A 12,938-nucleotide genomic window follows, 5' to 3' on the forward strand; every position below is an offset into this window, starting at 1 on the left:
ATGTCAGTTACCACCCCTTATGGTCCTCACAAAGGGGAAAACATGCTACCAGCGTATCATTCAGTCTATGGGGCGAATAGCTAGCAGTTACTCTTTACACATTTGTTTTAAACTCAGGTGGGGTTTAGCCTGTCTCTGTCTATGAACACGATGGTTTCAAGGAAGTATGTTTCCATAACTTTCCAATGTATGTTGTTAACCTAATTCACCCACAATATCCTGCTGTTTTGACTGGTAGTTAACATGCAATGTTAGTTTCATTAGCTTGCTAACTAGCTAACTTTATATTGTCAGTGTAACATAGCTAACTTATTCACATAACTCGTTGAAACTATTCATACAGACATGCTAAGGAATGTTCAGGTGAGAATGATTTAAGGCGCACCCTATAAGTATGCGGTGCTATGGCATGAGGCTAGCTTGCTAAACCGAGCTTAACAGTCTGCCTATTGAAAACACTTCTCAAATGAGGCCATTCATGGCAGTGGGAGTGTAACTGGATTTACCAAAACTTGGGAATTTAATATTTCAACCCTGCTGACACAGAGATAACTCTCAGTCCAAACCTTTCTTTTGTCATTTACTTGTATCTGTGCATGCAGCAATGCACCCACCATTAGCCTAACTTAGCATAGTTCATTGAGGTGGTCAGAACCAACTTGCCTATAGCTCCCAAAAATGGCAAAAGAACTCCAACATTTTCCTATTTACATGTTGTGACTTGTATTGTTGCAACATGTACAAATGCAGTAGCAATGCAAATGAGACAAAGTGATTGTTTAAGCATACACATACCTGGAACTATGTAGTCATTTAAGCATACACATACCTGGAACTATGTAGTCATTTAAGCATACACATACCTGGAACTATGTAGTCATTTAAGCATACACATACCTGGAACTATGTAGTCATTTAAGCATACCCAAACCTGGAACTATGTAGTCATTCAGGTGAAGCACTGCTACTTGGTAGGAGAGATTTGCATGCAGCACCTTAACATCTGCAATCCTCCAGTAGCAGTCATTAGGAGATGGACACAGAGATGGACATAGGTTGGACAATGGTGGGTTGGCAAATTGCTGGTTAATATTTTTCTGTTGATCCTGGATACCACCTGGAACTATGTGTTCTGGTTGTGTGTATGGGAGGGATTGGGAAGTAGTCTAACCGGAGGGAGTTGGAAAGTGGTCTAACCAGAGGGGATTGGGGAGATTGTTGTGTATGGAAGGGGTCTAAGATGGGGTTGGGAATGGGTCTAATCAGATGGTGTTTGGAAGGGGTCTAACCAAAAGGGATTGGGAAGATTGTTTTGAATGGGAAGGGTTCTAACCAGAGGGGATTTGGAAGGGGTCTAACCAGAGAGGGTTGGGAAGGGCTCTAACCGAAAGGGAATTTGGAAGGGGTCTAACCAGAGGGGGTTGGGAAGGGCTCTAACCGAAAGGGAATTGGGAAGGGGTCTAACCAGAGGGGGTTGGGGAAGGGGTCTAACCAGATGTTGCCACGGTTGTGTATGCATTATGTGTGTCATGGCTCTATGGTTTGAAGACTGATCCAATAAATGGGCATTACCCCCCCCCTCTCTCTCTCTTTCCCTTTCCTTATTGTCTCTCTCCCCTACTCACTCTCTCTCCCCTCTCTCCAGACCAGAGTCCTGCTCCCTGAGTCCTGAGTCCTGCTCCCTGAGTCCAGAGTCCTGCTCCCTGAGTCCAGAGTCCTGCTCCCTGAGTCCAGAGTTCTGCTTCCTGAGTTCTGCTCCCTGAGTCCTGCTTCCTGAGTCCTGCTTCCTGAGTCCAGAGTCCTGCTTCCTGAGTCCTGCTTCCTGCATCCCTAACTCTCTGAGCTGAGATGGGTGACTGGAGCCTGCTGGGGAACATTCTAGAGGAGGTGCAGGAGCACTCCACCTCAGTGGGCAAGGTGTGGCTGACCGTGCTCTTCATCTTCCGCATCCTGGTGCTGGGCACGGCGGCCGAGTCCAGCTGGGGCGATGAGCAGTCCGACTTCATGTGCGACACGCTGCAGCCCGGTTGTGAGAATGTCTGCTATGACGCCGCCTTCCCCATCGCCCACATCCGCTACTGGGTTCTTCAGATCGTCTTCGTGTCCACGCCCTCACTCATCTACATGGGCCACGCCATGCACTCCGTACGCATGGAGGAGAAGAGGAGGCGCAAAGAGCAGGAGGAGAGGGAGAGAGACGCTGATGATGACCAAGCAGGAGGAGGTGGAGGAGGAGGAGGTGAGAAGGAGTACCTACAGCAGAAGTACGAGCAGGGAGGAGGAGGAGGCGGTGTGCCAGAGGGTTCCAGAAAGATCCAGCTGCGAGGGGCGTTACTGCAGACGTATGTGTTGAGCATCCTGATCCGCACGGTGATGGAGGTGGGCTTCATCGTGGTGCAGTACCTCATGTATGGCATCTTCCTGAAGGCGGAGTACAAGTGCACCACGCCACCCTGCAAGAACATGGTGGACTGCTACATGTCACGGCCCACTGAGAAGAACATCTTCATCGTGTTCATGCTGGCAGTGGCCGGCGTCTCGCTCTTCCTCAGCGTGCTGGAGCTCCAACACCTGGGCTGGAAGCAGCTCAAGGGCTGCCTCAGGAGCTACGCTGCCAAGCAGGCCCTCCACAGCACCAACGCTAATGCCAGCACCAACCACAAGAGTACCGCACCCATCGCCATTGCTAGCGCCACGGCAACCGGCTCCATGGGGATGGAGAGCGTGGACACACCCCCCTCCCACCCTTCTCCCGGTTACACACCCCCTCCAGACTTCCACCAGTGCTTGGCAGCATCACGCGGCTCTCTGGTGACTGGCCATCATCATCATCATCATCCTCAACTTCCTCCGGTGGCGCAGCCCCACACACATGCACACACACTAGGGTCCCTACCCCCCTCCTGCCAGCCCTTCAGCACGAGCCTGGCCCTGCAGCAGAACTCTGCCAACATGGCCACCGAGAGACGACTGGATCCCACACACACACCCGACTTCCTGCGCATGACCTACCAGCAGCCAATCAGCAATGGCCTGCCCAGAGGCCTGACCAATGGCTGCCCTTCCCCGGGATCCAGTCCCGCCCCCAGCCCCGCCCTGCTCCATGCGGCTCTGCTGAAGGACAAGCGGCGTCTCAGCAAGACCAGCGCTTCCAGCAGCGGACGTGTGCGACAGGACGACCTGGCTGTGTGACACACACACACATGCTTGCACTGCACACACACACACACTACACACAAACACACATAAACCAAAACACATAAACTTTCCGAGCAACAGAGAGACGATTCAGATGAGATGGGGTCATCGGCATCACTGTTAGATGTTAGCATTAGCTGTTAGCGTGGGTACCATTAGCATATAGCCCCGCTATTTGGAAGTTTAGTAGCAGCTCTCTCTTAGTAGATACTGAGATACAGTTGAGAATAATAACAGTCTTCATTTCCAGTAGATTGTCAGCATCACCTCTGTTCTCTCTGAGATAACCAGAGAAATCTCACATTATTCATTTCCAGCTTCCTGACATATTTTTCCAAAAACATACAAAAGACAAAAACATTTGAGCCACTGGCATCAGGAGCCAAGACGGACAGAACTCTCAGTCTGCCACACTGCTGCTCCTCCCTCTGGTTGGACAAAACTAGGTGTACGTGTGTGTGTACGTGTGTGTGTGTGTGTGTGTGTGTGTTTGGAGAGCTGGTAGACACACACTTGAGACTGTATAGACTGGATAAACCCCAAATATGTTTAAACTATTCGCCAGTGACCATGCGTTTGAGACTGTCATGATAGGGCCATTAATTTTCATAGTAGTGAGTTTGTTCATGTAGAACTCTCTAAAGCCTTGAAGCATGATGTAGATGCACAACATACGGGAGCTTTATGACTCCATGTTTATGTCTCTGTGTTTGTTTGTTTGTTGTTTTGTTTACTATCAAAATTCCTATCTGTCTTCCTCATCAGCCTCCGCTAGGCTACTACAGCAATATGACACGCATCTTCCTCATCAGCCTCCGCTAGGCTACTTCAGCAACATGACACGCATCTTCCTCATCAGCCTCCACTAGGCTACTACAGCAATATGACACGCATCTTCCTCATCAGCCTCCGCTAGGCTACTACAGCAACATGACACGCGTCTTCCTCATCAGCCTTCGCTAGGCTACTTCAGCAATAGGGTTGGGTATCGTTTGGGTTTTATCCGATACCGGTGCTAAATCGATACTTTTAAAATGGTGCCAGTGCCGAAACGGTGCCTGAACCGGTACTTTGTTTTTAAAATGTTTTAAATTAAAATGGTCTAAAGCATGAATTGCTTTTTTGATTATTGATAAGACAAATTTGAACATGAAATTGAACTGTTATATTCAATTTACTATCAATATCTCATTGCTCCTATGAATAATACATTTAAATGTTAAAACAGCTTGCCATGCATGCACACACATGGTAGGCTAAAGCTCTGCTTTCTAGTTTATCCAGTGTAGGCGGTTTTCCATAAGGTATGTTAAAACCGCTTTCCATAAAACTGCCAGCACTCCCATCTAACAGGGACTCTACTTTCCAGTTAATTCACTGTGTTGCCAAATGCTTCAAGAAATTTCATGTCTTAACCCATAACACGCAGTAGTTTTGAACATGTTAGGCTACATGCCGGTGTTGAAGTGTTTAGATTCCCAGCGCTAGCCTAGTAGGCATTTTAACAGCAACTACATGTATGGCTATGCGCTAACACCAGTCAGCTGAGTTTAATTAGCGATAACGTACGGAGATGGTTTCGTAGCCTCTTTGACAGCTCAGTGACATCAGGTATGTAACCTACATATTTATGTTTTTGCCAGCTAACTTTTAACATGATCTTCAAATTCATTGTGATGCTATATGGGCCTCATGCACATGAAAGATTCATATCATGCCATTATGTTGTTTAGAACACACCGTGAAATACAGTTTTCACCTACTGTTGATGTTGTTTCATAGCCTTTTGCTTGTGTGTAGTTAGGCCCACTGCTAGATTTTGACAGGAGCTCGCGATATCGCTTTAAAGTAAACTACTTGGGCTCACGCAAGCTGTCAAACACTGTCCACTCGCCTATGTGGTGCACCCCTCTGGTTTATACACTGTTTATGTTAGCTAACTGTATATGGATGTGTTGCTATCAGAGCAAGACGTTAGAGATGGCACATGACATGCAGTGATGCCTGAAATGAGGCACCGAAATCCACGTTGTTATTCGATGCAGTTACTACTGTTTGCGTCGGCACCGGTGCCATATTAGAACCGTGTTTCGGTGCCCAACCCTATTCAGCAATATGACATGTGTGACATGTGCAAACTGTCAAGTGTTCCATCATTAAAAATCTATGGTCATTCTCATTTTAGTAGTTCATGCCCACAAACTTGTCATCACACACACACACACAATGAGACATGACATGCTAATAGAAATAGCAGTAACACATACCAGCTGTGTAAACCAGCTGTTGCAATATGATACACAAATGCATTATGGGAGTTGTAGTCCTGTAGGTTGAATCAACATTACTTTATGACATTGAGTGACAGCATGAAGTCTCTTGCATGTCAGTGGAGTTATAACAGCAGGAAATGACAGCCACACGGCAAGTGAGGAGGGACATAAGAGTGATCTAAAGAGGAGCTGTGGTCACTGACGGCAAGCGTGTGTCAGAGGTCCAGTGAGCAGCTGGTTTAACACGTACTGAACTGGGAACATCACTTTTGAATAATGATTTTAAATAATGTTGTTTTATTTGTGATTTATAGTAGGAATGCATGTGTGTGTGATTTACAGTAGGAATGCATGTGTGTGTGATGTACAGTAGGAATGCATGTGTTTGTGATTTACAGTAGGGATGCATGTGTCTGAGTGTTACTCTGCTAGTTCTACACGCTAGATCAGGGTGAATGTATCAGAGAAGCCTGTCTGAAGATGGCACCAGGTGTGAAGCGTTACGGTAGACAGGAAATGCAACGTTGCACATGACCGAATGTGAGGAGACACCGTTACAGTAAAGAGTATGCAAGCACATATGTGCCTTCAACAAACAGCACCTCCAACACCTCTTAATAACATCCTTCAACACACAGCACCTCCAACACCTCTTAATAACATCCTTCAACAAACAGCACCTCCAACACCTCTTAATAATGTCCTTCAACACACGGCACCTCCAACACCTCTTAATAACATCCTTCAACAAACAGCACCTCCAACACCTCTTAATAATGTCCTTCAACACACAGCACCTCCAACACCTCTTAATAATGTCCTTCAACACACAACACCTCCAACACCTCTTAATAACGTCCTTCAACACACAGCACCCCCAACACCTCTTAATAACGTCCTTCAACACACAGCACCTCCAACACCTGTAAATAACGTCCTTCTTTTTGAATGGAACCCATGCACACATCCAGATGCAACACTAGAGTGCAACAGCAGTGGTGTTGTGGAGAGGGTCAGAAGTGGACGAGGCTGTGCTGATTCTCATGCTGAGCTGCTGGATGCGTCCTGTAGGAGGCTTCAGACGATTCTCTCACACTTCTGAGCTCTCCCATGACCTCCACATTTTATTTCTGAAATTCCTAACTACTAACCAGTGTCTGTGCTCACCATAGGAAGTCAGCACTTAGCAAAGCAACTCACATCACGTGTATATGTGGACAAGCTCTCTACAGTAAAACCAGTCCTCTGGTGTTTGTTTATGTGCTTCTGTCATCCTGACTATTTCACACTGGGTATCAGGGTCCTGTGCTGTTTATTTCTTATCATGTTTACTGATGCCATAATAGATTAAAAATAAAAATTTAGAACCACATAATGTGTCTGGAAGAATCATTTAGTCATTTGTCCCCACATCATCATTTCATACCTCTGCACTGCAAAGGTGACGCTGGTGAGGTGTTCTTTATCAGATACTGTGATGCTGCAAACAACAGCACCCTCTAGAGGTAGAATATGATATAGCTCCTGATTACATTCCTGTAGATATTAATGATGATGTGAGGTGTTCTTTATCAGATACTGTGATGTTGCAAACAACAGCACCATCTAGAGGTAGAATATGATAAAGCTCCTGATTACATTCCTGTAGATCAGAGGTTCCCAAATTGTGAGGCGCACCTCCCCTGGGGGGCGCCAAATTATTTGAGGGGAGGCGCGGAAGGTTGATTCAAAAAAGAAGGGAAAACGTTTATTTCATGTTAGAACTATCTATGTTTTTTTCAATGATTATGTAATTGTCAACATTGTAAAATCGAAATAAATCATAGAAGAGATGTATACTAAATCTTTGGGATAGTGGAAAGTATTATTGATCCCTATCCTGAGTGAGAATGTATTGTGCCAAACTTCATAACGTAATTTAGCAACAGTGCCGCCAGCCGAGCTAGCTGCAAGTTACCAGTGAACAGTAACTTGCAGCTCCAAGCGGATTTGTACACGCAGCCTTACAACACTGTTTACAGTTCTTCGAGTCACGGTAAAATTAATTTTTTGGTAGGCTACATAGCTAACTTAGATAAACTTATGGTGTGGATGGTTGCCTTTCTTTAGGAATCCGCCGTCTTGGTTTGTATAGAAATGAATATTAAGTGACAGATACACGTAAGAGGTTGGACATACGTGACGGTAATATGTGGGGGGGGGGGGGGGCGCGGAGGTGTCACTGTTTTCGGAGGGGAGGCCCACATTGATGGAGTTTGGGAACCCATGCTGTAGATATTAATGATGATGTGAGGTGCTCTTGATCAGATACTGTGATGCTGCAAACAACAGCACCATCTAGAGGTAGAATATGATATAGCTCCTGATTACATTCCTGTAGATATTAATGATGATGTGAGGTGCTCTTTATTAGATCAGGGGTCTCAAACTCAAATGAGCCACTTCTGCCAACGTCATCTGACTGGAGGGCCGTCTATTTCTGAAAATGCAATGTTTTTTTGTTTTTTTTTAAAAAACACACAAAACTGCAAACAGAAAGTGCACGTGTTTTTATCTCTTTTTAGACAATTAGAGCAATATTAGCTTATAAATAAAATAATGATAAAATAAATAATACTAAAAATTATAAAACAGGTAAAGTCCTACTGTAAATATAAAAATCTATATAAACAAAAGTTTATGAAGGGGTTAAATTTACCCATCTAATTTGCCACTGGATAGCAAACACCTCAAATGTATGCACCTTTCAGTAAATACTGGATGTTGAACATATTTGAGTAGGTTTACTTTCTTTTTTGTCATATTACCCATATAACAAATTAACAGAAAAACAGTAGGCCTAAGATGTAAACCAACAATAGTAAACTATTACAAGCCTATAACCACAAACTGTTAGGCCTACAATAATGTACCCTGGTCAAATCAGTTCCTATCGTGGGTGACTTTGTAGTTCTTCAGAGCCCTATTTTTACTACCCCTGCTGTCTGTACCACATCCATTACGGACACTATCATCACGATTACCACTGCCACCTTCAGCTATGTTGAGCAGAGGGTCGAAATAAGCATGGTATGCTTAGTGGACGCGTCGTACATGCAAAGATGCACCTCCATTCACAGACGCACCATGACTATCACTGTCAATAGTCGATCATAATCTCCAAAAGGCAGATATTCTCCTTCAGAATCAGAATAGGTGAATAACATAGCCTACCCAAGACTTCATCACACGAGAAAAGTTTTTTCAACATTTGGTGTCGACCTATTTCTGCTTCAATTTGTGCAAAATTACAGCCTGCATCGCTTCCGCGTCATTACAAACAAATGCACGTCTTTGTGTTTCTCGCATGTAATACAAAATTTCCTGAAAACTTTGTGCAGCGAATTTGGCCATGAATCGAAGCTCTGGATGTCTAGCAACTAGTGGAGGAGAGTGCAAATGGGATTTGTCACCGTCTTGGATCTATCGTCTATTTTAACCAGTGTTGTTGTTTGTCGCAATCAAAAATACCCTCAAGGGTCGAATTACATATTATTTTGACATTAGGTCGCGGGCCGGAATTGGGCCCGCGGGCCGGAGTTTGAGACCCCTCTATTAGATACTGTGATGGTGCAAACAAAATTACAATTATTACATTATTCTGTGCTCCTGATTACATTCCTGTAGATATTAATGATGATGTGAGGTGCTCTTTATCAGATACTGTGATGCTGCAAACAACAGCACCATCTAGAGGTAGAATATGATAAAGCTCCTGATTACATTCCTGTAGAAATTAATAGAGCTGCACAGTCCCGCCCACAGCCAAAACGCTGGTTAGGTGCCGGATGTAAGATTCCCATTCATTTGTCCCATTGACGTTTGGAAAAATCCGTATCTAAAGAGTTTAACAGCATGTCTTAGGCTAACCAGCTACGGCATAACTCATAAGCATACAACCTATCATTTCGAGTGAAAAAATGAAGAGAAAATCCAAAAAAAGTCAAAGGTACAAGACTGTGTACATATTTTCATTTCCGAGCGAAGGAACTACTCATCCCATAAACCACCGCGCCTCACTGAATAATATATAACCAATGCACGAATCAGCGCGAAATCATTTCAAAACCGGCGACCTTTCCTTCAAACAGTGATTTTTATATAGGGAATGTGCAGTTAATAGCAGTTATTTCAGGAGTAATCGTGTAAATAATAGTGTTTTGATATTGAATTTTATATTTATCATTGTGTATTTTATATTGTGTGTGTGAAAGCGGTTAACGTTAACGGCAGTGCTTCGTAACGTTACCTGACTCATCCTATGCTGTCATCACTGCTCAGTCAGGCTGATGCATGGACTGGTGCATGGTCTGCTCTTGGACCACCATATTCAGTTTATTAATTTGCCGTGAATTATTACACAAAATGTTCATTAAATGCACGAAGTATTCCTAAGTTAATGATTAATATTAATCATACAGTATGAAGGCTACAGTAGCCTAGCTAATGTTAACTAGCACTGCTAGCAGCATTAACATTACAACCTCCCTGCTTAGCTAACTCACCACAACTTTGTAGGTCTTGTCCCTCATGCTGCTGACCCTTACAAAACCCACAAACTGACTCTCGGACACTAAACAGTCCATAATGTGACCCGATTTAAAGTGGCCCCTTTGGACACTCACTAAAACAATATATTTCATACCTGTGTTGCAGCATGTAGGCTAATGTTAGCTGCATTATGTAATGACATACAATGTCGGAAATGCTAAAGGTTAGCCTGTCGGCTAGTGCTAGCCTACCTGAAAAGTTTGAGTGTTTAAACTAACATTTACAGTGGTCTATTTGATAGTGTATTGGCCCTGACTAAGTTTGTGTGATGTATAAACCCCAATCCTTGTTGATACAAGTGCCAATATTCGTCAAGAAAGTTTTTAATCACATTAAGATTTTCGCCATAGGCAGTAAAAAACTCTGCCATCTTTGTCAATATTTTTCCGCTGAGAAAGTTTCAAACAAGACCATAACGGCCTTTCCACCAATCAGAGTCATCACTGTGGGATTGTGGGATTGTTCAGGATTGTGGGTAATGAAGTACTTATCCAAGAGATCGCGCATAAAAGGCATTTATCTCAAAACAAGGTTAGTGCCCCACAAACTCTTGGTGTCTATAGGAGCATATACAATCGCTTAGTACAACCATAGCTGGTTTTAAGTCTACCACGTGCAGTTAAGTTTTTATGGCTTACACCGCAATTGTCAATGGAGAAATTGCATTGAATTTTTACATCCGCCATCGGCTGTGGGCGGGACTGTGCAGCTCTATGATGATGTGAGGTGCTCTTTATCAGATACTGTGATGCTGCAGACAACAGCACCATCTAGAGGTAGAATATGATAAAGCTCCTGATTACATTATTCTGTGCTCCTGAGTACATATTAATAATGATGTAATAATCTGCTACTCAATCTGATTCCTTCTGCAACATCAGGGAGATTTACACTTTACAATTTGATGTCTGCAGCAACAGCACCATCTAGAGGCGGAGTACGATATAGATTATGGACATAATATGGACTATGATGTGGATGCCTAATAAGGACAGCTACTCTAGTTGTTTGAAATGGCACTTCAACCATGGAGCCTACAAGCTAATACAGATAGGCTCATCTAACCACTGCAGTGTGATGAAGACCATTGCACTTTCATACACATTCAAATGAAACATATCATAACCCACATTTTCAAATATTTATTTTGTACAATAAATCTACAAATTTACATCAACAAAAATAATTGCATATACATAATATATCTACTGTCTAGGTAAGACAGACAGGTTGCAGCCTATGTAGTCACATATCAATGTATGGAATCATACTATGAAATCATAGTGCCAACATTAAATTCCTGCTCTTTCTGCAGTTACTAATAAGTAACAAAGGCTTAATAAATGATGAATTGTGTGTAGTTATTATAAAGTGTTACCCAGTTCTCTGACAACATGTGTCCATTCTCTGCACTAATGCCTTCTTTTTCTCCACACACACATCTGTTCTCCAAGCATTCAGCTCTTGTAGTTGTTTAAGCTGTGAAGTTCCGGAAAAATACAACAGAAAAATGCAATACTTTGAAGAAATACAATACTTTGAATGTGAAAGTATGAAGTACTTCATGTACCCGCCTGCAGATTTTGAGATTCTTTTCAACCATGACATATTATGCACAATTTCAGGTTGAAAACCTAGCAGAATCTCAGAAATAATCACGTTATGCAGTCAGCTTAAGACGTCTGCAGGTGGCTACATCAAGTCGAATCCCCCTATTGGCCTGCACATGTGTGCACGTAGTGTGTAATGTTGTGATGTGTAATGTGATTAACCATCTTATGGCATTGATTCTTAGAGAACCACAGTTACGTTAAGTAGGCTAACCTTCCATTTTCAAAACAAAACTTCAAAACTTATCATCAAAAGATGAAGCAAACCCGACCTTTTGCATTTGTGTTGGGGAGCGCAATGTTCCAATATTCCATTTGTTTACTATGTGAGAGTAGGGGAGAAGTGGCACAATCATAACACTTTTATATTCTCTCCGTTCAAACTCCATTTACACAAAGCTGTTAAACGTGGAAGCTGTGAAATTTGGCCAGAAAGGAGTCTTTCTGTTTACTCCATGAAAGTTGAAAAAAGAATTAAAAAATATGTTGTAGTTTGTTAAGAATTTAACTTAACAGTGACATGTAGGCCTAGGCTAGCCTAGGACCTACCTTTGTTACAACCTGACGCAGCCATTAAAACGTGCGGTAGCCTACCGTTGTAACAAGCGTCATAAATGTAACAGTTCTAAAATCTTGATAGCCTTGTTGATAAACTGCTCATTACCTTCATGTCTAAAGCATTTGGTCCAGTGATCTTTGAAGTTGCTGTGGCTGTCTTAAGTTTAATTTGCTGTCTTAAGTTTAATTGGCTGTGATGGCGGCACAAAATTCATAATCCATAATTCGCAATCAGATTTTTTTTTTGTTTTTTTTTTGGGGGGGGGGTGGTATACTGCAAAACTTCTTTTCTTGCTTTCCAACCGCGGTAAGAAAACATCCATACCCTCCCAGCCCTACTGAGGGTGAATTTGAATGGAACAAACTATTTGTCTCACAAGGAACAATGACAGAGATGTTGGGATGATCTATTTTCCCCTGATTTCTCTTACAATTAGCATACACCACAGAACAAAATGATTCAGAACATAAACAAATATACAAAATAAAGGAAAGTAGAAACATGAGCTTTAGTAATGCTTAGATCCTTCAGGTTATGACGTTGTGAAATGTTTTTGTCTGCCCAAGCTGCTGAAACAGTCTCTCCTGAAAGGATGGCAATTTTTTATTGGTCTTTCACTCCCTCTCTCTATTAGAGTTTTCTGTAACAGCAGCTGTCTCTATATCTTTTCTTCCCCATCTCTCCATACTTCTGTTATCTCTCTCTTTC

The 12,938-nt window shown here is 43.0% G+C and overlaps 1 protein-coding gene across 1 annotated transcript in view; it reads left to right on the forward strand.

Moving 5' to 3' along the window:
* LOC143100047 (gap junction alpha-5 protein-like) overlaps window positions 1–4,529 on the forward strand; it is a 28,982-nt gene extending 24,453 nt beyond the window's left edge. Inside the window, exon 2 of the mRNA XM_076262968.1 lies at window positions 1,646–4,529. Within this exon, the coding sequence (XP_076119083.1) occupies window positions 1,849–3,192 (1,344 nt within the window). The 5' untranslated portion in view covers window positions 1,646–1,848 and the 3' untranslated portion in view covers window positions 3,193–4,529. The remainder of the gene's footprint in view (window positions 1–1,645) is intronic.
* Window positions 4,530–12,938: the final 8,409 nt, after the last annotated feature.

This window comes from Alosa pseudoharengus, unplaced genomic scaffold (assembly GCF_046254945.1).
Source record: "Alosa pseudoharengus isolate Yale_2024_CS ecotype anadromous, Long Island Sound unplaced genomic scaffold, YU_APseudo_1.1 YU_APseudo_1.1_scf_3, whole genome shotgun sequence".
NCBI classification, from domain to species: Eukaryota; Metazoa; Chordata; class Actinopteri; order Clupeiformes; family Clupeidae; genus Alosa; species Alosa pseudoharengus.